Source organism: Leuresthes tenuis, unplaced genomic scaffold (genome assembly GCF_036924035.1).
Source record: "Leuresthes tenuis unplaced genomic scaffold, fLeuTen1.0.hap1 SCAF_17, whole genome shotgun sequence".
NCBI classification, from domain to species: domain Eukaryota; kingdom Metazoa; phylum Chordata; class Actinopteri; order Atheriniformes; family Atherinopsidae; genus Leuresthes; species Leuresthes tenuis.
Window position 1 is genome coordinate 17,722,546 of NW_027325371.1, and position 25,999 is coordinate 17,748,544.

Here is a 25,999-nt window from a genome sequence, read left to right on the forward strand (position 1 = left end):
ACAGGGAGGCGATTGTGGGATAACTGGAAAGAACGATGCTGATGACTTCCGACGTCTGATTTCTGCGATGGAAATCCTTCGCTTCACCCCAGAAGACCAGTCTGCTACTTTTAGAGTCCTCTCTTCTATCCTCCACCTAGGCAATGTCTACTTTCAGAGACACGAGGTAGTATTTGCAAAGAAAACTCTCTGCATCTTATTATCATTATTTTTGCTGACCCCTCCACTCACATTGTAGTTATTACCTGTTATTTTGGGCACTAATGGTCTATTTGGAGACTGTTAAGGAAAATGCAATTATAGATACCATAGTACATACTATACGTGTACTGCATATATTTATGCATTTTTATGCCATGCCCCTTCCTGCCAATAAAAAAAAAAAACCACCCACAGTCAGGTGAAGTAAATATTTGACATATCAGTACTGTCACTGTTTATGATAGGGTACCCAAGTGCAGACTCAAACACATTAAGCATGCTGGTAGAACTAAAATACTCTTTTAATGACAAAACATTAAGTCCAAAACAGTAAATTCAGAATGATCAAGAACGGTAGGAATGAGCTGAGCTGCTAACAGAAGTGATTAGAAAAAGACAGATAGCGTCACAGCAAGTTGTCCATGTCATGGGGATGCAAAACATGCCCAAATCATGTTTTTCTCCACCACCGTGCTTGATACTTGGTATGAGGTGTTTGTGTTGTTGTGGTTTTCTCCAAACATGCTGCTGTGCATTATGACCAAGTAGCTCCACTTTGGCCTCATCTGTCCAAAGAACGTTGTTTTCGAAGTCTCGTGATTAGTTCAGATGCAACATTGTAGGCCTAAGCCATGTTCTTCTTAGACAGAATAACAGCCTTTCTAAACAAGCCATGCTTGTTCAGTCTTTTTCTAACTGTACTCTAATTAACTTTGACATTATAACCCTTATAACCCTTTCCAGATTGATGGACAGCCACAACTGGTTCTCTAAGATCACTGCTGATGTCTCTCCTCTTGAGCATTGTGATTAACACACACCTGATACCTAAAACCTTAGGACTGAAGCACGGTTTACTTTCTTTCTCAGACAACCATATGTAAAGAAACTACAAATCGTAGAAAGAAAAAAAGACTTAACTTGAACCAAGTTCCTGCCATATTTAAAAACAGCACAATGATTTTTCTAACAGACAACAAATCAAATCCATTTTTCTGTTTTTCTCTTTGCCTGCTGCGCTGCAGGCTGATGGTCAGGAGGTGGCGTCAGTGGTGAGCGCTCAGGAGATCCGAGTGGTGGCGGAGCTGCTGCAGATCTCACCAGAAGGACTACAGAAAGCCATCACCTACAAAGTCACAGTCAGTATCAAACCATGTTTCACTTGCATTGTGGTGGTATCTCACACATGCAAAAATGTATTTCAACGTCTGCTTGAAAATGATATGCGAAAAATGACCGCCTCCTCCACTCCTGGACTTGGTGGTTCTTTACTGGGCTGTCAGTCACTTTCATCACATTTTGACTCATCTATGGTTAACAGGAAGGTAACCTGGCACCATGCCAGCCTCTCTGTCCTGCTTACACACGTGTGGTTACATTAAAGGTATTGTATCGCCCCCAGTGTCACTTACACAGACACAAAGGAGACACATGTGTTGCTCCCACACACAGACTGAAAGAAAGCCAGACAAAGAAGAAACAAACTGATGCCACAAGTCACAAGCTGGATATTTCTGTACACCAGCTGTTTGTGGTATAGTGCTTCATGTATTAATCCAACATATCTTATTTTTAATAGATTTTCATTTAAACAAGAATTACTTCCATGTTTAAAAGAGTGAAGATGATGGGTCTTTTCTGTTGTTTGTCTTGTCTTCGAGACAGTGAAGTGCCAGTTTTTCAGTTTTTGCATCTAACCCCTAACTTCTGTTCTCCTGCTATCATCGTGTTCACTCTTTTGTTCATTTTGTTACGAGAGACAAATTTCAGCTCTGATCTGACCTCGTGTACAGCACAAATTTTGCAAGTCACGGGCTGATTCTGTGTCTGTCTGGTAAGACGATTACGTCATAAAACATAAGGAAACAAGAACAGTTTCTATCAGCTACTCATGAAGTAACTGCAGAAATCAGGTCAACACTGATTATTGGGTATATCATTTACACTTTATACACATATTTACAGCAGGTAAACAAGCATGGATACTTGCACAGAGATGCACATCTTATTCACATCCAGTACAGGGATATAAAAAAGCACCTATTCATACTGTTACTATTGAGCTATGTGGAACTGTGGAACAATGCCTCTGGCAATGATGGCATCATTGTATATCAGTGGGTAGCCTGCATTTTTATAAATAGCAACTATTAAGTTGTAGCTTGAGGGTTAAATTTTTTTAGTTTTTATACCTCCAGTCTTTACGTAATCCAAGACGGGAATCCATCCTTTGTGCTCCAAAGACTGAGACTTTATTTCCAGGGATTTGAAGGAAGGTTGACATGTCCAGATTTGTATATGTTTTGTCCTTCCTCACGCAAGCGAAACAGCTACGGAGGTGCTGCTTGGCAAAATTTGAAGTCACTTATTTCAAATTATAGGGCAAGTTCTCTTAGATTCTTTCAGATCATTTGAAAAAAAAAAGTGGTCAGTAAAATAGATTTAAAAAAAACTGACCTCACTGGATTTTCTGTCCTCTAAACCAGTAGCAGTGATGAAGTTGGTGCATTATACTCCCCTTTGTACCAGGGAGTTAAATTGAAGGACTTCCAAAAGCCTTATTGACAAAAAAAAAGCATATTTTCAGTTACACAGCATATCCATTATTAACCAATACAGTGAGGTGGGACCAAGTGTAGAGATAGAACAAAAAACTGTATTTTTCCAGCTAGAAACAAAAAAATAACACAGTTGTCCTAATATATTTGGCTTTAGGGCATCCCAGTGAGCCAAACCAGTGTTCCAGTTGTCCATCCACAGTATTTCGTTTTTATTAAATTTATATAATATTAATAAACATCAAAATAAGTCAAAATCTGGATAAAAAAAAGAGATTTTCAGTCAGAAATATAGCCTCTTCTCTTCTCAAGCCTTTTACAGTCCGTGTATTTTCATCCAAAATCTTGTTTTTCTGTCCAGTTTAAAAGGGGATCCACTCGTCCTGACCATCTTGTGATGCTTCTAACAAAAATGGGGATGATGAGAAGGGAAAAACCGGCTTTGGAATACATTAAAAGTACATTTGATCTTAGCACATGTTATGTCATCCACATACACACACTCGTGTAAGCAATGCGAGAGCCTTTTGCATAATTTAATTTGTAATTACAAAGGTGTGTATGTAACAGAAGAGGAGAGTCAGTTGAACCCACTCATTTCCTCTAGCTGTAGGAATGTGCACATTAGTGTGGGTGTGTGTTTGCTTGTGTGATGGTCAAGTGCATTTTGGCAAGAGAAGCTCTCAAGTCTCAAAGCCTTCTTTATCTGATTGGACATCCAGTCTCAGACCCTGACATAAATGCAGGGCATATAAGAAAAAGGAAGGGATCGCTAAAAGGAAGCAAATATATAAGATATGAGAGAGATAAGAAGCAAAGATGAAATCCAAATAATTGAACCACTAAGGCTACAGACATACTGTCCTGCTCTGTTCAGCTAACTTGGTCGACATCCAAAATTCTTAGTTTTGTGGACTGTTATAAAATATGAGGCAATGAGCTTTGCCTGAAACCAATGGCTTCAAAAATGTGAGTTAAAAGATGGCAAAGTTTAACCGCACAAATACCACTGATGGAATTAGGGAGGCATTTTTTGCACACAAGAATATAAACTGAACTGAATACATCAAGGATCTTTTTACTGCTAATAACACATGTTGTCATTATATACAAAAGGGAGAAAACAGATTTTTGTCTTTGAGCTAGCGATTGTAGTATTAATCTTATGAATAGTATTTCAACTAGCAATTCTAGTATTTTTTTCAATAGATTAAATGTTAGAATGCCCAAATTAAATTAGTTTAACTGGATTACTGAGTAAAGAAGCATCTGTAGTCATGGCATTGGCTCTATGATACTGTAATTTGATTGTAATCTGTAATTTGATTGAAGCCAAACACTAGCACATTGGTTTGTCACGTTAGCATGTTAGCAATTGCTTATTAGTGTTAAACATAAAGCATGGCTCAGGGTTGGTGGGAATTTTATAGATGCACTGTATTAATTTGTTCTAATAATATCAGAAGAATAAAGGTTAGAAAATCACCAAAGTGTAATTGGGCTTGGAATACTAAAATTTGGGATTCTCAAAGGTAATTTTAAGTATACGCTGTGACGCAGACATTTTTGTCAACACCCCTAAATGTAAATCTGCATTGTTTCTGTCTTCTCTACAGGAGACAATGAGGGACAAAATCTACACCCCTCTCACTGTCGAAAGTGCCGTTGATGCCAGGTGAGAGAAAATAATCAATATGAACTAATAAGAACATTTCATATGCACTACCTTTCTGAAATGAGATTACCAGCTCAACAGAATTTGTCCCCGCGGGAATTACGTGGGAATTCTTCGTACTAATTCATAGGACCTGCTTCTCAATCTGTGATGAGTAAAACACACAGGCTCTTAAATGTCATTCATGTTCTGCTTCATCTAGTCATTTCTGGATAATCGGTTCTTGCCTATTACAAACCTGACCTCGATCAAATTTGCATAATTCTGGGATTAGCTTGTCCTCATTCAAATACTTAATATTCCCATACAATTTATTTTTCATCTTTCACACACAACTCCTTCTCTCCCAGAGATGCTGTTGCCAAGATCCTGTACTCGCTACTGTTCCACTGGTTAACAGAGAGGATCAACGCTCAGGTGTACCCTCGCCAACACACCCTCTCCATCTCCATTCTGGACATTTACGGATTTGAGGTAGGCAAAGTTTGCCTGTTTGTTTGGGACCTGTTACGACCCCGTGAAAAACATAAAAAGTCAGTTTGCTAGAAAAGCTAACTATCCACTACTTGTGGCTGTGTTTTTCTTTCATTTAACTAAAATACCTTATGAACATGGAAATCAAAGAATTGCATTACTTATTAACCTCAAGCTCCAATAGACCAGAGCTAGGACTACCCCTCAGAATTCAGACAATCCTTGTCAAGACTGTGATTAAACGTTTGTGCATTGTTGGAATAGAGGCACATTTTTTTACCAGCAGGGGGGAGTGCATACTCATTGTCCCCACAGGACCAGACACAGGGCATCTGGTCCTGTGTGGACCTTTCTTAATCTATGACACCCTTTAGATACACACTGAACAGTCACTCTATAGACAGGAAGATTTGGAGTCCACCCATTTGTATGTGTGTGTGTCTGTGTCAACAGGATCTCGCCTTCAACAGCTTTGAACAGCTTTGCATTAATTATGCAAACGAGTACCTGCAATTCTTCTTCAACAGGATCGTTTTCAGAGAAGAACAGGCGAGTCCACATCACACCTGCAATTCCACTCAGCTGCTCACACACACACTTCTTGTGACAAATGCAAACATTAATGGTGCCAAAGCAACAACGAATACAGGCGCAGAATGGGCATCGATGTTTGTGCCCACTCTACAGTATGCATACAAGGACGTAAGTGGATCTCAATCAGTGGATTGGCAGAAATAGAAATAACACTGTAATGCCCATGCAGGAGGAGTACAGCAGAGAACAAATCCCGTGGCAAGACATCGCATTTAGTGACAACCAACCCTGCATCGACCTCATTGCCGCTAAGCCTCATGGGATACTGAGGATTCTAGATGACCAGAGCTGTTTCCCCCAAGTGAGGATTGATAGACAAGCATAGAGCCTGAGCACCCTGCAACTTGTGTCATACACACAGATTAACACGCAGAGGATGTCAATAAGAATGTGCTAATTTGTTACCAGGCAACAGACCACACTTTTCTCCAAAAGTGTCACTATCACCATGGCAACAATCCACTGTACCTTAAGCCAAAGATGCCCATCCCAGAGTTCACCATCAAGCACTTTGCTGGTCGGGTCACCTACCAGGTACACATCGTTTTTTATTATTATTGGTCAATCAATTTGGAACTGAGTTTGTAGATTGGCTGGTATATCATGATGTTAAAGTGCAAAGTTTCAGCCTTGCTAGTGTCATGGCCACAGGAATGTAAATACAAGCCAGGCTTTTTCCGCAGCTGTTAAATGGAGTGCTACAAAATGTTGCTAGTGCCAACTTGAGTGAGTGTCAGGTCAATTTCTTTGTCCAGTAGTTTGTTTCAGACCAATTAGCAGATGATAAATGGTAAACAGAGTAACTATGATGCTGAACACGGTATCATCTAATAATGTAAGATGTCACTGACGCAGGTTTACAAGTTCCTTGATAAGAACTATGATCAGGTCCGACAGGATGTCCTGGACCTGTTCATTCAGAGCAGGAACAAGGTGAGTGGGAAAGAAGTCTCTTTTATCAACATACACATAAAAGGACACGCCTCATCTAATTCACGTGAACCGAAGCACTTGGTGTAAAATGTGTAAACGCTGTGTGTGGGTTTCCATGTGTCCAGATGGTGTCAAACCTCTTCTTGGTTCATGTAGAGGTCATGGGTCAGCAGAGAGGAGGTCACATGAGGAAGAGCAGCTCAGTCACCCGGAAGTACCAAGCCACCACCGTCAGCAGCAAGTTCCAACAGTCCCTGCTGGAGCTGGTGGAGAAGATGGAGAGGTGAAGTGGATGTAGTGTATCTGCCCAAAGACAGGAGCTTTGGGCACACAGAAACTGACTAAAACTGGCACATTTAAAATAAAAAAAACTCAATTAGCATGTCTGACAGCATTGCTTACTTTAAAACAAAAAATTCTTTCCTTTCAGGTGCAACCCATTTTTCGTTCGCTGCATTAAGCCAAATAATATGAAGGTAGACCTTCAACCACTCCATATGTTTGATCACTTACTGAACATGCATAACAGTTCAAATATTTGAGCATCTGTACATCTGTGCTCAGCAACCAGGCGTGTTTGAGGATGAGCTGGTCAGCAGCCAGCTGCGGCACTCCGGGGTCCTGGAGACCATAAGGATCCGTAGGGAGGGATATCCTGTTAGAATGCCATTCTACGTCTTCCTCTTCAGGTAACATACACACAGAATGTTAGATCCCTCCTGAGGTGTTTAGACAGTCGAGTCAAATCTTTGAATTAAAAAGTATTTGAGGTTGGAGGGCTGGACTCTGGCTTTGCTGCTCTGTTTATTCTTTCTTTCACAGTTTGGCTGTAAGTTTCTGATGATTTCTTATGGGATGACTACTTCTTTCTTCTCATGATGCTGCTTACTTTGACAAAGTTGGTTGGTATATTGGTGGGGGGGGGGACATGTCACTGTGTCAACACACCTTCATTTTTCAGTTCCAAAAGCTTTCCCTTTTTTTCAAATGAGCTTGTGAAAAGGTTATACAACTCTTGGAGAAGAGACTCCTTCATGGAAGGCAGAGTTCGGAGGGCTTGAGTCTCTGTCCTTAGATGTTGGTACCAGAATTGCTAATTTTCCTCATGATGGTCTTAGTGGTTAGCCTTGGACCTCAAATGATCATTAGAGATGTGGTTCTGGGAGAACCACAGTCTTTGGAAGCACTTGGCTTTGGGAAACGCTGCACCTTCCGACTAAAGAATGTTACTAAACATAGAACAAACTAATTAAAGAAATGGTCGACAGAGAACAATAGCAGCTCTTTCGTGAGATTCTCCCAGAGTAAAAAAAAGATCTGAACTTCCATTTTGTGTCACCCTTAGGTATAAGTCCCTGGTGGGGATTAAAGAGCTTCCAGCAGCAAACGGAGAGAACTGTGTGATATTGCTCAGTAAACTGTGCCCCCTCCGACCAGGAGCATACCATGTTGGTGTTACCAAGGTGAGTTGGTGCATCTTGACCAAAAACAGCGCCACAATTTCATTCTGCTGTAGTATTATGTAAGAATTATGACTCCGTAATTGACCTTGTGCTGCACCTCATTTCTGCAACTTGTATTTGAATGTTCCGTGTGTATGCATATGCGTGCGTGTGAATGGCAGTTGTTTCTAAAGGAGGACATCTACCAGTTGCTGGAGTGTAAACGAGAGCGATCCCGTCAGATAGCTGCTCTCACCTTGCAGCGCTACACCCGCATGTTCTTTGTCAGGAAACGCTATGTTGAATTCCGCTACAAAATGGTCAGATTTCAGGCTCAGTGCCGGGGCTTCCTTGTTAGGTGAGCATGAACACAGGCATCCTAAAACCTTTCTAGACGTTGTGAAACTTTTAACTACACCTTTAGATTAAGGCAGCAAACATGGTAGAGTCCCACACTCAATCCAGGAGTGACTGTTGGAAAGTATAGAGAGAATCACTTTGAATTACTAAGAAACACGTGTTTTATTGCAACCTTATGAATCCAGAAGGTCTGCCTGTGTGCTTTATCTGTAGCACAGTCATAGAGTTTCTCTTTCCAAGTGTGTAACACAAGTTTCTGAGGAAATAAGATCACTAAACAATGAGATTGAATATATGTGTAAACAGCAAGTTAAAGTTTGATTGGAAATTGATTCTCACTTCATCCTCTAGGAAGAGCTATGTGAAAATGAGGCAGAGTCTGGTCCGATTCCGCTCTCTTGTCCATATGTATGTCAGCCGCAAGCAATACATCAAGGTACACGTACCCTCCTTTCAAACTTTTTTTCCCATTGTTATTCTTTTGTTTTTAGGGGAAATCTAACAAAGTAGCCACTGACAAAACAAGTAGCTTCGTCTCTGTTGGGCATTTGCATTTTTTTTTTGAGTAAATAAATAAATATAATAAATAAAGTGTGAAAATCCAACACTTATGGAAATAGATTTATGGTGCCAGACCTAGTTTGGGAAGATCATTTAAGAAGCTACTCAAAGATCAGCATTTGTACCCTGAGGTTCCAGTTCATTCTTCTTCTTTTGGAAAACTAGGCACAGTTTGATGCGTTGCTGCCTCCCACTGGTGTTGTAATGTTATTGCCTCCTTTGTTGCTACTTATTTAAAGTTATTCTTTCTATCCCACCTATCAATTAACCTTAACTTGATAAAAAGTACATAATGCTAATAACCAAACAGAGTCTCTTAATTTGTGCAAGCCAGGACAGTTATCAGTGTTTACAGCGTATGATCTGTTCACAGATGAAGTTTGAAGCCAAGAGGAGAGCTGAAGAAGACAGGAAGCGGAGAGAGACGGTAAGATAAAAGTTTGGACTGACATTACACAGGACTCGAACAGGAAACTTTGCTATAAAAGTTGTAGGCTTCATTCTTTTCCCACGAGACTCGGTTTCTACGATGGGGAAAATTGATGTCATCCGCGTGCAGCTTTGAAGGGAGAATCTGTCTTTTCACAGTTAAATGAACAATGCAATCTCTTTCAGGAGCTGACCAAAAGGGAGGTGGTTAATGTCACACACTTGGTGATCCCTGCAGAACTGGGTGCTTTACTGCAGGCAGCAGGAGGTGAGACCCATGTCCATTTTCCCCATCAGTGTCATCACATGCTGTACTTACATATAATTCATGAACTAAGGGTCTAAGAGCACTCTGGTCAGCTCTTTCAGTGTGCCTCACTTTCACTTTACCTACAGCATCAACTTCAAAAATGGTTTGATTAGACTGACGGAGCAGGATCAGAGTGACATCAGTTAATAAATAAACCAAATAGGGAAAAATTAGGACCACGGTGTCATTTCAAATAAGGGCTGAAACTAACATGCCTGGTCAGCCTTTAAATAGAAATAAACATGCAATATCATTCTTTAAGGGAGTCCGTGCTGCTGTATGTACTCTGGCTGACTTTTGTTTCACCGTCATCTCTTTCTCCCCTCAGTCAGGAGGGAGCTGCACTCAGACTGTCTGGCTCTGCTTCAAGCTCCTCACATCCAGGAAGAGGCTCAGCTCACTCTCCCCCTGGACATCAACAACTACCCTTTTTACCGCTATGCACAGATCTATTTCAGGGTGAGGTGCATCACCATAATCACGCAGTATAACACCTAGAGCCAGTAGTGCAGACAAGCTTAAAACATACTCAATATAACATGCTGTGTATGTGCTTCGATACTATCCGTTCAACTCTGTGGGGTTCCTTAGATGTGGACTCTTGTCAAGTTTTCTTGTCAAAATGTACCACTGATGAAGTCAGAGGTCACCAATAAGGAATTCTAGAGCAAAACTGCCACGAAAAGAGCTTACACGTACAGAACAACATACATTTCAGACACAAACCCACAGTATGCTCTACCACTACCAAAGACAGTATCAACATGTCAAAGATGAAGGCAGATATGTTGTAATGACGGACTAAAAAGGAACTCAACATTCCACATTGTAGGTCCTGTAACGGTCCAGATAACCTATTGGGATATAGTCCTGTCAGTTCAAAAGTAAGACATATATGGCTCAGATTGGAAAAGATCCTTTTTTTTTTCCTATGAGACACTTTCCAAGGTAGAAAATACCTGAAAAAAGTTGTATTTTGGTGTGGTTCATAACAAATTGCATTGTAGTGGTTTGAACATTAAGTCTATATAGGAAGTGGATGAAGTTGTAGTGACATCACCTGTCTTAAATTTTGTATTTGGTCATTGCCATCTTACATTTTTTTGGAGCCAGACTTTAGCATCATCATAAAACATTTGGAGCTGTCTCATTCAGGAACTATGAATGCAAGAAAGTAGATTGTAGCTAGGTCAGCAACTATAATTGATTTCCAGTGTCTCCATTGGTTTACACTGCTACTCTGACACTAGTAGCTGCAGTGATGGGAGTAAGGCAAGAAGATGATCCATAAATGTCAAATACATTGCAACAGTGCCCCAAATGTGTTGTCTCTTATTTAGGGGGTCAGAACCTTGCAAAAAATAACATTAAAACTAAAGCTGTTTTGGCTGCAGGAACCAAAGTTTGGGATGTTGATGGCCCCTCTGGAGTCACCTCTGACCCGGCTGGAGGAGGACCTGCGAAAGGAGGCTCTTGAGCTTTTCAACATGGTAGACTGACATCTTTTCCTATTCTGGTCAAATGAATTTACCCTTGAATCTGGAGAATCAGTTTTGCACTATTTTACCTTATACTGACACAGATTTACACATACTCACACTGCCTTAAGTGTTCTCCTTTTTTTTGGGTGGGGGGGCATTAAACACTTTTTGTTTTTTGTCTTTATTGATCTAAGAAACAACTCTTTCAACACAACAATAAAGACAGATCAATGCTCGGATGAAATAATCCCTCTATTGTTCATTGTTTGAATGAAATACTTATTCTACTGTGTCTAAGAATGGTCTATTGTAAGTCTAACCGTCATAAACAAGAAAGAAACGTTGAGCTGGACCTGGTTGAGCTTCACGCATTGTAACACTCAAACCGTACCGTGGATCCCTAAAACTCTTAGTGTGTTGGACATTAGAAAATATGTTTGTTTTGATAGCTTATAATTGCTGCTGTTGCTAGTTCTTCATGCTTGTTGACAGAAAAGAAACACAACAGCAAAGCTAAAATTTGGTCAAACAATATCCAATAATGCTATGGATCAATAAGATTTTACGCAGTCTGACCGGACGTAGTTGTAATAATCTTTTGCCTTTGTTATGTGTTCTTCAGGTGTTACGATTCATGGGGGACCCTCACCTGAATGGGGCACAGGAAAACATGTTTGGGAATTATATTATCCAAAGGGGTTTGTCATCTCCAGGGTTACGAGATGAGATCCTGGCTCAGGTTGTCAATCAGGTGTGGAGGAACACAAACTCTGCCAATGCAGAGAGAGGATGGCTGCTGCTGCTGGCGTGTGTCTGCACCTTCGCCCCATCACCCAAGATGGACAAATATCTGTTGAAGTGAGGAAGGAGTATTTTCATGAACGTGAACATGAAATTTACAGATCAAAAGTATTTAACGTCACTAATGTAGTGAGGTAAACAAAAGAAAATGTGCATGTCGGCTCACAAAACACGACTATAAAAAAAAAAGTACGTAACTAATTATAGCCTTATATAAGTAGTAGCAGACAGCAATTAATTAAACTGGAAAAGTCCTGCTCAGGTTTTTCTTTTCATAACCCCCATGTTGTCATTTTTACAGTGGTTTATTTTTTTCGCCTCATACAGGAAGAATGTCACTGATGTGTAGGGAGACCACAGCCTCAGTACTAGCAGTGATCTACCAGAGGTTGCACACACACTTGGTCAAATAGCTACCTGGGGCCATAGTAAACCAGTGAAGAAATACAAAATATAGCATTTGCTCAAAAGGTTTATGAGGTTTGGGTAATTTCAGATGTTGAAGTGCTAAACAGACTAAACAGAAGTGCTTCACACTTCTCTTAAAAATAGAACTGAAATATCTCTTTAAAGAGGACACAAGCTGCTTTTGTGTTATCTGAACATCAAGATGTACATTTGTTCAAGAAGCCTCCTTAAATAAAAACATGGAACTAACAATAAGTATCATACGGGTTCTTTAAAAGAAAACCTGATTTGATATTTGCCCCGCAGGTTCGTGTCGGACCACGCCCCTGCGGGTTGTCAGGCGTTGCTACAACACAGACTCATCCAAGCCAATCAGAAAACGCAGCTTAGCTCGGGCTCCACCCCCGAGACTGCACGGACCTATCCGCTGTCCCTGCTTGAGTGGACAGCCAATAGGAAGAAGGCTAACATGGTGTTGCACGTGCACTGTTTGGATGGTGAGATACTACATTGTGCAGTTTTTAATCTTCTTTGCTCTTCCAAAGAAATTAAGATTATTTCAAACTGTTATTATTTATATATTCTTACGTTAATATATTTTTTGCAGCAGTTAATTTTTTGAAGCAGAAAAGAAAGTGTAAAGGCTGATTTATGCTTGCACGTAGCGATACTCACCTTCTACCCACCTAAGTTGGCACATGTGACTTTTATTGTGTGAGATCAATTACAGCCCCGGATCATTGATTATTCATTGCCAGATGGGATCAGGTGATGGGACCTTGGGCTCGATGGTCTGAATTGTCCACATTAGATAGGGTTTGTTTATGATATCAAATCAACTGATCTGATTTGTGTAGGATGTTTGTTTATTTGATTATCTTCCTCTGCAGGAGGGTCATTCCTGTGTCCGGTCCATTCATGGACCAGTGGAGAGGATTTAGCAGGACACATCCTGCGTCACAGGTGCTGATTTTATTCACTCAATGTTCACTCAGCTTGCGGGTGGTGGTGTATCTTTTTGTTAATACATGCCTTGTAAATTACTTAAGAAATTTCCCCGTTTCATAATCAAATGTTCTAATCATTTCATTCTTTATAGTTAAATAGCTCATTTTGAGCCTAATATTATTAGATGGATAAAGATATTTTAATATTGGAATTGTGTGGTCTTACAGGGGAGTGTCAGACGGTTGGAGAGGGAGTTCAATTTTGATGAAAGAGCATGGCCAGTGGGTGGAGTTGGCGGGACATGACTACGTGCTGGACTTGGTTGCAGACCTCGAGCTCCCGATGGACTTCCCAAAGCAGAAGAGTTACTTCATCATCAGCACTGACAACCCGGCTAGAGTCAGAGCTAATGCCAGCCTGTCAGTGTGTAAAATATAAATGCAGACACTTTGGTGTTCAATGCTGTACATTACACCAAAGACAGTATTTAACAAATGGTTTTCCTCTCTTCTCTCAGAACTTTGTTTGGTAGTGGCTTTGAGTCAGATGAGGAGCTTCCTTCCTTTCCTCTCAGCAGCAGAACAGCCTACAGCCTGCCTGATTCTGATGGTTACTACAGTCGTGGTACACAAACACACACAAATAAAGATACTTTTCACAACTTAAAAAAGAGACATTTTTAAGGATTTAATCTGATATAGGCTAACTTCTCCTTATCTTCTCCTACATTTGTACAAAACTGATGTTTTAAGTCGTTCATAAACCTTCAAGCACGACGATACACAGTTAAGATGAGTTCAAATTTCTTTTAATCCTGCTGACCATAAGAGAGATGTTCTGAGAAGTTCTGAAAAACCACTGGAAATGTTTCCTGGAGGTATTGGCTTGTTTGCCAATACCTCAACATAATGAAGACTGTGTAGATGAGTAATATAAACAAGTTGTTGGAGAGACATTGATTTAAATATAAGTTGTGAATATGAAGTGTAAAGTCGCTGTTTAAAACCTGGTTGCTGTCTGTCTGTCCTGCAGAGTCGGATGCATTCAGTGATGGTCAGACTCAGAGAGGAATGGACCGCTACCTGGACAGCCTGTTTGACCCTGTACTGTCAGACAACAGCATAGTGAGTGCGCACCCTGATTTCCAGTAAACTACACATGATATGAATCCATTTAATGTCTTGCTTTGGAAAAACACCAGCAGGCTGGATGGTCCATTGCGTAAAACACAATTTTATGCCCTCACATTTTTGCACTATAACTTATATTGATCACATGTATATAGTACATATCATATGTCAATGTGAGTATATGCACATCACTGAGTGGGTGGCAGCTACATTTCAGTGCATGGTTTAGTATGTAGACTGTAGAGCTGAACCTTGAACCATTTTGCTGACAGTGAATTTAAATCTCTTTCATTCGATGGCAGTAACACATCTCAAAAAAACTGGAACACTAGCATTAAAAGACTGGAAAAGTAAGTGGTGTTTAAAAGAAAAAGCTGGAGAAACATGTTGCAACTAATCAGGTAAATTGGTATCAGATGAATGGGCATAAAAAGGACACCTGAGAGAGTCTCTCAGAAGTAAAGACGGACGGAGGTTCATCAATCTGCCAAAAACTACATCAACAGACTGGGGAGCAACAATTAAAAGAAATGTCCGTTAACATAGAATTGTGAAGACTTTGAATATTCCATAATATACAGTACATAATATCATCAAAGGACTTATAGAATCTGGAGACATCTCTGTGTGCAAGTGACAGAGACAAAAATAAACACTGGAATCCTGTGATCTTTTGGCCTTCAGGCAGCACGGCATCAAAAACAGGCATGATTCCGTCATAAAAATAACTGCACGGACTCAGGGACCCTTCCATAAATCACTGTCAGTGAATGCACTTCTCTGTGCCATCCACAGGTGCTGTTTAAAGCTCTGCTGTGAGGCCATATGTGAACATGATCCAGAAATACGGGGATGCATGGTATGGGGATGCATTAGCGCCCACCGAACTGGCGACTTCCACATCTGGAAGGGAGCAATCGTTTTAGAGCAAAACATGCTCCCATCCAGATGACATAGTGCATATTTCACCAAGACAATGCTAAAGTTTGTACAATTACAACAGCGTGGTTTCACAGTAGAAGAGTCCAGGTGCTGACTGACCTGCCTGCAGCTCAGACCTTCCACTGAAAACATTTGTAGCATCATGAAAATGCAAATTACTACAAAAAAACCCCAGAGCTATTGAGCAAATGGAAACCTATATCATCACATCTTTTTAAAGATGTGTTGCTACCATCGAATTCAAGATTATCTATTTTCTTTTCAATTTTCTTTTCTATTTTTCATTTAATAGTAAAATCTCTCACTCAACTCATTACTCGCTATTTAACATTTGATACATTTACTGTGTTCCATTGGGAATGAATTGTTATTTATGAAGTGTACAAATTCATTCTGTTTTGTGTTGACATTTTACAATTTCTCTGGAAGTGAAGCTGCAGTTTCAGCTCTGAAATGCAAGAAAAGCGTCATGTCATGCTCACTCAGCCTCCCCTGCCCACTGATTGTGAATGTCAGTGAGTGTTGATGGATGGGCGGAACATGCGATCCACCGCTTCTGTTTGTGTATGAATGGGCCAGACAAGTAGGACGATTAGGTTACTGAATGGCCTACCGTATTTGACAGTAACAGCAGGCAGGACATAAACAGCCCTGTGGGCGATTCTGTCCCGTCAGATATGAAATGATATGAAATGAAAAGAGACAGGAGGACCAAATTGTTGAAAGGGAACATGGAGCGTTTCGCTCCCAGGCTTCAATCAGGATGCTGAAAAAACACAAGATATTCTTAATGAAACTCTGAATCATGCAGTGTTCTTTGAGACCCTTGATGTAAAGTTTTGTCTCAACACATACAGTTTTAACATCAGCTTTCAGTCAGAAAGTAGAAGTTATATCATGTGACCATACTTGCTTTTATTTACTGCTGATTAAATTAGATTTTCTAGCCTGTGTCTGGGTGCACCTAGCTCACTATTTACTACTTAAAGGAGCATTGATTCTTTGGAATTATTCTGCTTGGAAAAATTAACTATGCAATCTGGTTATGTTGGGGTGGTGAAGTTACTGTTTCTGTATTACATTTTGTGGCAGAAACACCTCTTTTTTCCGTGTTTACAAGTTTTTGCCAGTCGTGTTTGTGTTGGAAGGAGCATCTCCTACAGCATGTACGGTACTTCCTGGAGAGTATTCAGTTCCTGCAGCTTTACTGGCTCACTCAGAGAGGGTCTCAGTCAACCACCACAAGACACTCCCTCTCTCGTGCTTTCTTTATCTCAATTCTTCTAGTGCACACACTTTCTATCCCACTCTTCATGTCTTTTAAACTCCAGTTTCTCACCACCTGCAGCCACCTTTTTCCTTCTGCTGAATCTCTGCTGCCTGGTTCTCTCTGTCTACCAGGACATGGAAAAGACAGGAGGACTGTCTGCAAGGATAAAGGGAGGAGGAGGTATAGGCATCACAGGAGGTGGACAGGGAGACGGGGAGAGTCATGCATCCCCAAGCCGGCCTTATCCACCAGGAATACATCCTGGAGGTAAAATGTTGAAGTTTTTTATGCGTGTGTTTCCTGTTTTATGTATATTTTACACACAGACTTTACATTTGTATATATTTCTGCCTTATTTTCATTTTAAATGAATGAAAAATACTTTATTTATCCCAAAAGGAAATTACATTCATATCTGAATTACTTCCAGCTCTTCTTTTGTCCCACACCCATCCCTCTCTAACTGTTTCTCTCTGTTGACATAAATTATTCAGCTTAATCTGAGTGGGTCCCAAATTGTTGGCAGTACTCTCAGGTTGAGAGGTATTTTTATTTATTTATTTTTTCACTTTAGATCTTCTGCTGAATGCTGGAAACACTACAAAGTTTAAAATCATTTTGACTTGCAGTTCAAGAGTATTTCCATAATGTTAGCTAGGTCATAGTATAGAACTGTAGTTTGTAGCTTCAGGTGCACACTTCGCCAACCTTAAGCTGTACTTTAGAGGCTCTAATGAGCAGTCTGGCTTCATAGATAATGCATTAATTCATGCAGTCATTCACTGTAACCACAGATGACTTCTTTGCTTTCTATGGACATCTGTCAAGTTAATTGTTTCTCTTGCTTCCTGTACTATTCACGCACAATTTTTTTTTCCTTTATGTGGTTATCCTGCTCATTTCGTCTCTAATGTTTTTTGTGTGTGCGCCTCTTTGTTGCTCCACAAAGGTTTATAGTGGTAATCGTTCATTTCACTGTCACAAAAAATGATCTCGTTCCAGAATTCTGAATAATTTCATTCTTTCTTTATAGGCTGCTTTTTATGTTCCCTTTTGTCTGTTCTTCGCTATTACTTAAGTGTGGGTAATGTTTCGAAGCATCTGCATACACAGGTGTGAATGTTTGTGCTGTCTTTCATATTATAGACAGTATGCTCTACTTCTAATCTAATCTATTTGGACAATGTACACTGCAGAAAGCATTTGAAGCAAAGCCAAAAGAGAAAGGTATAAAGGAAACGGCAGTATACCACATGCAAGGTTAATTATCCATTGTCCCATTACTTTGAACATCTGTTTTAAAGATGTGTAAAAGAAATAAAGAAAGCATTAGACGAGAACTAGTTGGACAAGATCTTATCGTGGCTGCTACTTTGATATTTCTGGCTCCGCTTCATGTTGTAATTGAGGACATTATATTGTAAATGGCACACACACACACACAATGACACAGGAAAAAAGAATACCATCATTTATTCATTTGAAATGACATTGTTATTGGCATCAAAGCAGCCTCTTTGTGTTTGTATCAGACCTGTGGCAGAGGTGAACGTGTATGCCGCTAACCTGGTTGGGTCTGAGCAGAGCATTTGGCATATGTGCCTGCTGATATGCTGTTTAAACGGTTTGTCGACTGCTTGCTGCACCAGCAGTATGGGCCGGCTTAGTAGCAGTGCGGACCCACCCAACTTTCCCTAGCAAAAAAAGACGATTCAGCTAGAGCTGAAACCAACAATTCACAGGTGAGGACAATCAGACATCTAAAAGTCAAGGGAAAAAACACAGAAAGGAATTAGAACAAGATGAAACAAACAAGGACAGAACTCTGTTCAAATAAAGCAGAAATAAACAAATCTCAATAAACCAAGAACCTGACACCAGTGTCAGTGATAGTCTGTAGAAACGGTTGTATGGCTCGATGTTGAGATAAAAACAATTCTTCACTGCTTTTCTTGTGTTTCTGGGAGCGAAATGCAGCACTGATGCTGAGATGCCGTTGTCACGTAGCCTATGCACACTGTTCTTTGTACAATCATAAGCTCAGCTCGTATATTACCAGCTCAACAAGGTAATATACTAAGGGTTGTAGATTTTTTGCTATATATCTGATCTTATTTTGTTGGTTGAAAAGTGAGCCTCTCCAGTGCTTTCACAGTTGATGCAGAAGAGAACTATAGTGACTATATATTTTTCATCCTTAATGCCTTTTTGTTGAGTAATTAAAAAGATATTTCAGTCTGCACTAAAATTATGATGGACAGCCTGAAATAGCTTTTGCTAGAGGCATGCAATCAGCAGGACTAAAGATGTCCCCTCTGACACAACACCTGTTTCTAAACTGCTGAGGAACCAATTAGAAATCCTTCTTTGTAACATATTATTTAAATGTCTATCTGTTATTTCTGTAGACAGGCGAAAGCACCCCAGACATGTTTCTGTAGTTGGAGACTCTTGATGCCTTTAAAATCCATTTTAAAAAGCAGTAGAGCCCCACAGGTGACATCGTTTCTGATTCTAACCCTGTTCCCTGCCTGCTGCTCCTCAAGCTGTGCCAGTCCTGCCGGTAGCAGGAGGAATGATGCCCCCTGTCCCTGCTATGCCAATTCCTTCCCACCACCATCACTACGAACAACACCAGCAACAACAGCAAGAACAGCCACAGCAACAGTACCACCAATACAACCAGCCCCAACACCCCTACCGCCAGCAGGCCTCTTCTACACCTGCTCCTGCCACTCGTGTGGCACCCACACCTTTGCCCTCTCGCGCCCCTGCTGTCATGCCTACAACTGCCTCGGCTGCCGATAGAGATACTGATGTAGCATCTCACGTCAGTGTTGTCCCAGGTCTGCCGGGAGTGCCCTTACTCCCAACCACACCTGTGGTTCCAGGCTTACCTGTAATGACAGGTGTGCCAGGTACAATGAAAGAGTTTGCATTCGATTTTCCAGCATGTGTGGCCTAAAGAGTGTGGGCGTGATGGACTTCTGATATAGCTGTATATGAAAATCCCCTTGAATTCTTATGATTTATATGACAACGTTCTGGTGTGTGGTTTGTGTGAAACCAAGCAGTCTGTTGATTTTTCATTGACAGGCATCTGAATTTGTGTTTACTATCGCTCTCCTAATTACTCATATCGCTGTATTTTCATATGTTCTTCCTCAGGATCAGAGCAGACTGTACTGACTCAACAGCAACAGGCCATCATCAACCAGCAAGCTATCATTCTGGTGTGACACATATTCCTTCTCTCCACAGCTCACATATAAGTGCTACTGTTTGTACTTTGAGTTCTGTATATACAGTGGGATGAGGGTAAACTATTATTTACATGTCAGTCATTCATTGCCTATGTGTGTGTGTGTCTCTGTGCTGCAGGCCCAGCAGATGACTATGCAGGCCATTGCAATTCAGCAGCAGATGCTATCCTCCTTCCCTCCTGTCGCCCCAGCCCCCCAATCGCCACCCTCACATCAGCACACACACATGCCACCGCGCTCACGCACACCCAGTCCTGTGAGTAAAGAACACAAAGCTTTGATGACGTATTGGAATTTGAAACATCACCTTGCTCGTCAGCTGCATCATTTCTTGTTTTTTTCTCTTCAGACCAAAGAGAGCGACGAGCCGCACAAGCACAGCCCCACTGCTGTTCAGCGGAAAATAAGTATGTCTTGCACGTGTTGTATAGTGGGAATATACTAACTGCATTGAAGTTATTAATTCTAGTTGTGGAAAACATTCCTGCACTGCATTTTTTTAGGCTTTGAGATTTTAAATCCCCGTGCACCCATTAAAAAACAAAGTGAAGGCGTCTGCGGGGTACCTCAACATTCCTGGTTCATGTTTGCTTGATTTAATCAAAAGTTATGTTGCAGGTCCAACACGGGGTCCCCCTCCCAAGGGCGTGGTGCGATCCAGTGTGAGTAACACAGAGCGCATGGACCCTAGCCACGACATCAAAGACATCGTCAAACAGCACCAACCTGCTGGTGCAACACCTTCTGCTGGGTCTCCCACACAAAGGTGACGCACACTCAACTCTCACATGGGTCTCTAATCTAAAAGATTTAAGACACTATTGTAATGTTTTTTTTATGTGGACTTTGTTGTGTGTGTAGGAAAAGTGATGGAAAGATGTTTGTTAAGAAACCCGACCCACACGATGAGGCTATGGAGATCCTTAAAGATCAAATGGCAAACCCACCGTCACCGGTATATGAACGCTAAAATTATATCAGAACTTTCTGTTGAATTGTAGTTATATGTAACTTTTTTTATGTTTAAGTCTCAGAGGAAGCCTCAGCCCTCCCAACCAAAAGAAGATGGAGGAATGAAGGCTACCAAAGCAACCAAGCCTCGACCCGCAGGGCCAAGCAGCTCCAACTTAACCCCCACCCATCCTCCAGGTGGAATTAATTTATGATTTCCAATAATGAACTGCAGAATAGACTTAAAATCCCATCCTCTTTTCATGCACGCAGGTCAACATTTATGGGACGAGCGTCCCCTCACTCCATATGTGTTTCTGTGTTTCCAGTCTCCAGGGATTTACCAGTAGAGGAGGAGACGGCTCAGACCCAACTGCACAGCAGAACCGGTGATGAATATTACACTTACTCCAACGTCCCGTGGAAACTCTACATGAGGAAGGAGGTGGGTCACAAACCAGTCTTCAATTAAATTCTTCAACACAACAACAGGTTGCACTGAGAGGTGGGATGACTAAACACCACATGTGTGAACTAACTTGGATAAGTGTTTCCTTCTTCTCATTTATGTCTTTCTATGCAGGTTTTCTACCCTAAAGAGACCTTGAACAATCCCCTGATCCTGGATCTAATCTTCAGACAGGTTGGTTAAAGAAACCAGTAATTATCTATGTTTTCAAATTTCTCAGACCTCTTGGTCTACACAGTGCTTTTTTTTTTTTTTTTTGACATACACACACATGCAAACACATTACACGCAATGTGGGTTTCAGTGTCTAGCCCAAGGACACTTTGGCATTTAGATTTTGGAAGCTGGAGACCTGACCACAGACCTTCGAACCACCACTCTTCCAACGGTCCGTCTTTAGTCTGTAGGACACAGAATTTCAAAATCGTGTCCATCAGACCGCAGGACAGTTAAATGACAGAGAGAGCAGCGGCATATGAGCATCTCGTTTACATGGGATTTGTGTTTTTGCTGCACCAAAACATTTAGGGATGTACCGTGCTCACTGAAAAAGTGTTCCTGACTCTGTAAACTGTTTTTATTGCAGTGCTGCCTGAGAGCCTGAAAGTCATGTTTATTCTCTATGGCTTTTGAAATTGTCCCTGGTGAAGAGATTTCTCCCGACTCTTTGAATCTTTCAATACCATGGAACACAAATGATGAAATACCCAAGTCTTTTGTATAGTTTCTTTTCTACATTTTTTAAAATGATTTGCTTATGCAGTCTCCAACAGAATGGAGAACTTTTCCCTACATTTGCCTCTGACACACTCAGCTTTTCGGCTCTTTTCCTACCCAGCCCTGTCGCTGACTTTAACCGAGATTAAATCCAGCAGGCTGCTGGTGTTCTCTATTTATGTTTTTCATATCACTGAGCGACACAGCGTCTTCTGGGTCAAACGTTACCAAAGCAGTCCTTTTCATCTAGATATTAAACAATCCACTCCATGACCTTAGCTGTAGATACAAAGTTGGCAGACAGTAACAGCAAAAGCAGATAATCCCAGAATGTTTCCCTCTGGCAGATGCATTCATATCCCTGGATGTGTGTATTGTTCGCAGGTTGTACATGACACCTTCTCTGAGGCTTGCATCCGCATTACCCAAGAGGAGAGACAGAAGATGAAAGCCCTGTTTGGTATGAGTGAAACAAGCAATCACATCACAACTCTTAAGTGGAAGAGATGTGTAACATGTGTATTTGTATTTGTGTGAAAGCTTCAGTTTGCGCTCAGGATCGGAGCTCTTTGATGACTCATCTTTTCTTTCACCGACAGCCGAGAACAAGGTGGATCAGACGTCGGGGACACATGATGAGAATGTGATGAAGAAAGTGGTCGCCATGGCCAAAGACTCGTGGGAGATCTACTTCTCCCGCCTCTTCCCGGCCTCTGTGAGCTTTTGTGTAGTTCTTAGCAAACCCGAGTTAAACTCAGTGTGGATCCGGGTGCATTTACCCCAGCCTTTATCATTTTTCATCCAAGCCAAACTTCCTCCTCTGACCTGGATGAGTTTCAGTCTTCAGATTATGGGGTGTGTGTGTTTGTCTTTCAGGGCAGTGTAGGGACAGGAGTGCAGGTGTTGTCTGTGTCTCATAAAGGGATCAAGCTGCTGAAGTTGGTGAAGAGCGGCACTACAGCATCAGACTACTTCAGAGTGCTGAGGCCCTACAGGTGAACCTGATTCTATTATTATTGTTTTGATTTGGAATCATCTTACAAAAAGAAGAGATGAAGTTCCAATAGATAATCAAAGTTTTTTTTTTACAGTTTTTATTGGAATTGCTTTAAAAAATCTGCTCATTGGCCTTATTTAGGAGGGTATTACATCTCAAATGCCTGATTGCTTTGACCTGTGATTTGAAGCTGACTTCCTGGTTTGTCTTATGACTTCCTGTGCAGCTACTCGGACATCCTGTTTGTGTCTATTCCATCTAAGAACATGCTGGAGTTCAACCTGACCAACGAGAAGCTGATCCTGTTCTCTGCCAAGGCCCCGCAGGTCAAACACATGATCGATTACTTCCTCACAGAGCTCAAGAAGGTCAGGGACACTTTTGTGAGCATATTTTGTGTGTGATTGGATAAAGAATTTTACACATGAGGCCTTTGGTGTTATCAGTTCGGTATTCACAATTGAGATGCTCATTCGTGTCAGTGGATGTGGGTTTTTATAAATGCCTGCTTTGTGAGAGGATGTCTGCTTCCTGAACATATACCGCTAACTGGTTCCACAAGAGAGTGGCTCAGCTGGAAGCGTTTTTGGAGGTTATTTGGGACAGTCCAACATTCAGGAATTACAGTAGTCCAATGTTGAAGTTAGAAATGGATGACAGATCCAAGACAGAGCCTGGTTTAAACTAGCTCCTCACTGGTAGTACTGGAAGCCAAGTAATTAGATGGCTAAACAGTTTCTTCCTGAAGCGCTCAGGTCCAAAGCCAACAGCTTCAATTAAGGCTGAATATTGAAAGCAGGTCTTTGTGTCTTTAAGACATGCTTTTCATCCGACCACTTTATTGGTTTCATATGGTTTCATAGAAAAAATAAGCAGTAATGTAGGACAGCCTGTGGACAGCTCCTTTTAACAAGAAAACTTGGAGTGGGATGCTCCTTTATGTTGTTTCCAGTGTCTTCATACATTGTTCTTCCAGAGTTTAAGCTCAAATTTAAGTTTAAAATGAGATTTTTTTCTTTTCTTTTTTTTAATTTGGATTCACCTTAAGACAGAATTGATTTTGTCGTAATCAATTAGATACATTAGTATGGCCAGTGCTCAGTGGATGCAACGTCTTGTCTTTGTCAGGACTCTGAGTATATGGTGGCGGTGAGGAATTACATCACTGAGAACAGGACTCACCTCAGCTTCCACAAAGGGGACATCATCAGACTGCAGCACATGGATGGGCTGGAGACCGGTGAGACGCACAAACATGATCACAACAAACACAAACACTATGGAGTTTCACTGTGATATCTGTGCTTTTTGGCTTCTGTGGACCTTTTACACAGTCTCTGCTTATCTGTGCTTCATGCAGTGTCCATCAATGTGTTTGTGTGTGTGTGTGTGTGTGTGTGCAGGCAAACATTATGGCTGCATTGTGAGGAAGAAGGTCATGCTTCTGGAGGAGCTCAAGAGGGACACTCCTGAGTTTGGTGGGTGTGGCAGGACTGATTCTCAGAAGTGTGTCTACTGATGAGATTTTTCGTTTTTGCTAATTATTATCTATCCCTAATCTGTTGTGTTTCCGAGTTTGATTTTTTCATTATATTTTTTTTTTAGATTTGGTAGATTTTCTTCTCAAAGCTGAAAAACAGAAACCTGATATTTGGGATTTTTGTACCGGTTGTATGAAACAATATTTCCAATCTCTCATCTCTGGTACATTTCTTTTGATGCGTGTGTGCTCAAACAGGCTGGCGGTTCGGGGCCGTCTACGGAAAGTCGGGAGTGTTTCCCAGTGAGTACGTCCATCCTGTGGCCGCTCCAGACTTCCTGGTCCTGCCCGCTGACCGCGTGGAGCCTCGAGACAGGCAGGGACGAGTTGCCGCATCAGCTGCTGTTGCCGTAGCGATGGGCTCCGCAGTAGCTGCTCATGAGCTGGACCTCTCGACAGAGGTGCAGACTGGGAGCTTTTCTATTCATATCAAACTACAAAGCATCAATGCTTTTTTTTTTAGCTTATTTTATAATAACTGTGACTTATGTCTGTTAAAATCATACTTTGGAATGTTTTGGTTTATTTAAAAATAATTCCGCTTTTGGTTTAATGTAGGAGACACTTTTGCTTTGCTCTTTATGCTGTGGCTTTACTGTGTGTGTCAGGTTGTAAATGAAATGTATGGGGACAGCGTGAGCGTTGAACTGGACGATCTGCCTCTGCACAGCAGCCAGTATCACATGACTGAGTTTGCCAAGAAGTACTTCAGAGAAGCACAGAGGAACAGGGGGTCAGTAAGATGCTCACTCACACGAGGGCTTTGAAAATAACGCCAAAATGTTTTCATTTAAATCTCCAGTTTGCTCTAAATGAATAGACATGCCTTTACAGATGTCCAAGACATGTTTATTTAACTGTCTGTATTCTGAACAGGGATCAGAAAGTCAAAAAGGGGAAGGAAGTCAGAGATCCAGCAGATATGATCAAATTCTCAAAGGTGATGCAACTGGGTTTGCCTCAAAACATAATAGTGAATTTGAACAATCTCTTGTCTTTATATTTCCATATCCACAAAATACTGTATTTCCTAATTAAACTATTCTTACAGTGCTGTGCAAAAGTCTTGATCCATCCTTCATCTCTTTATATTTTCCTTCCAAGCACGCAGACTTTCTTCCAATCTTGAATCTTGAAAGTGGTCTTGAAATAGTTCTCCAGGCTTTCTGAAGGTCTTTCAAAGTTTTTCTTTGGACATTGGCTGCTTTTTAACTCATTTTTAGTCCAGTTCTTGTACCTCAGCATTTTCAGAGCATTGTTTTTTTTTTTATTCATTAAGCCCCTGAACACTGAGCTATGAAACAATTATAAAGAAAAGGCATCTAACTCAGGGGATGAACCAGTGTTGTGTCCCTGTGGTGAAACCAGCAATGGACCCGCTGCAGTTCGCCTACCAGCCCAGCATCGAAATAGATGACGCTGTCATCTACCTTTAGGACAGAGCTCTTTCTCACCTGGAGAAGGCTGGGTACACTGTGAGGATCATGTTCTTTGATTTCTCCAGTGCTTTCAACACCATACAGCTGACTCTGCTGAAGGACAAGC

General features: G+C 41.1%; 1 protein-coding gene across 1 annotated transcript in view; it reads left to right on the forward strand.

The window, feature by feature from the left end:
• Nucleotides 1–25,999, forward strand: part of myo15aa (myosin XVAa) — a 42,713-nt gene that overhangs the window by 9,632 nt on the left and 7,082 nt on the right. The window contains exons 12-54 of the mRNA XM_072369584.1: nucleotides 5–166; nucleotides 1,227–1,340; nucleotides 4,376–4,434; nucleotides 4,785–4,908; nucleotides 5,362–5,457; nucleotides 5,672–5,803; nucleotides 5,911–6,036; nucleotides 6,358–6,435; nucleotides 6,561–6,718; nucleotides 6,866–6,911; nucleotides 7,000–7,124; nucleotides 7,781–7,898; nucleotides 8,060–8,235; nucleotides 8,589–8,673; nucleotides 9,172–9,225; nucleotides 9,414–9,495; nucleotides 9,866–9,996; nucleotides 10,932–11,027; nucleotides 11,641–11,876; nucleotides 12,534–12,724; nucleotides 13,118–13,190; nucleotides 13,403–13,594; nucleotides 13,693–13,799; nucleotides 14,208–14,299; nucleotides 16,649–16,784; nucleotides 19,064–19,435; nucleotides 19,686–19,750; nucleotides 19,899–20,036; nucleotides 20,130–20,187; nucleotides 20,399–20,531; nucleotides 20,642–20,735; nucleotides 20,809–20,929; nucleotides 21,061–21,176; nucleotides 21,315–21,374; nucleotides 22,302–22,377; nucleotides 22,517–22,632; nucleotides 22,794–22,912; nucleotides 23,141–23,282; nucleotides 24,043–24,154; nucleotides 24,318–24,392; nucleotides 24,653–24,855; nucleotides 25,063–25,187; nucleotides 25,331–25,394. Coding sequence (XP_072225685.1) covers nucleotides 5–166; nucleotides 1,227–1,340; nucleotides 4,376–4,434; nucleotides 4,785–4,908; nucleotides 5,362–5,457; nucleotides 5,672–5,803; nucleotides 5,911–6,036; nucleotides 6,358–6,435; nucleotides 6,561–6,718; nucleotides 6,866–6,911; nucleotides 7,000–7,124; nucleotides 7,781–7,898; nucleotides 8,060–8,235; nucleotides 8,589–8,673; nucleotides 9,172–9,225; nucleotides 9,414–9,495; nucleotides 9,866–9,996; nucleotides 10,932–11,027; nucleotides 11,641–11,876; nucleotides 12,534–12,724; nucleotides 13,118–13,190; nucleotides 13,403–13,594; nucleotides 13,693–13,799; nucleotides 14,208–14,299; nucleotides 16,649–16,784; nucleotides 19,064–19,435; nucleotides 19,686–19,750; nucleotides 19,899–20,036; nucleotides 20,130–20,187; nucleotides 20,399–20,531; nucleotides 20,642–20,735; nucleotides 20,809–20,929; nucleotides 21,061–21,176; nucleotides 21,315–21,374; nucleotides 22,302–22,377; nucleotides 22,517–22,632; nucleotides 22,794–22,912; nucleotides 23,141–23,282; nucleotides 24,043–24,154; nucleotides 24,318–24,392; nucleotides 24,653–24,855; nucleotides 25,063–25,187; nucleotides 25,331–25,394 — 5,178 coding nt within the window. The remainder of the gene's footprint in view (nucleotides 1–4; nucleotides 167–1,226; nucleotides 1,341–4,375; nucleotides 4,435–4,784; nucleotides 4,909–5,361; nucleotides 5,458–5,671; nucleotides 5,804–5,910; nucleotides 6,037–6,357; nucleotides 6,436–6,560; nucleotides 6,719–6,865; nucleotides 6,912–6,999; nucleotides 7,125–7,780; nucleotides 7,899–8,059; nucleotides 8,236–8,588; nucleotides 8,674–9,171; nucleotides 9,226–9,413; nucleotides 9,496–9,865; nucleotides 9,997–10,931; nucleotides 11,028–11,640; nucleotides 11,877–12,533; nucleotides 12,725–13,117; nucleotides 13,191–13,402; nucleotides 13,595–13,692; nucleotides 13,800–14,207; nucleotides 14,300–16,648; nucleotides 16,785–19,063; nucleotides 19,436–19,685; nucleotides 19,751–19,898; nucleotides 20,037–20,129; nucleotides 20,188–20,398; nucleotides 20,532–20,641; nucleotides 20,736–20,808; nucleotides 20,930–21,060; nucleotides 21,177–21,314; nucleotides 21,375–22,301; nucleotides 22,378–22,516; nucleotides 22,633–22,793; nucleotides 22,913–23,140; nucleotides 23,283–24,042; nucleotides 24,155–24,317; nucleotides 24,393–24,652; nucleotides 24,856–25,062; nucleotides 25,188–25,330; nucleotides 25,395–25,999) is intronic.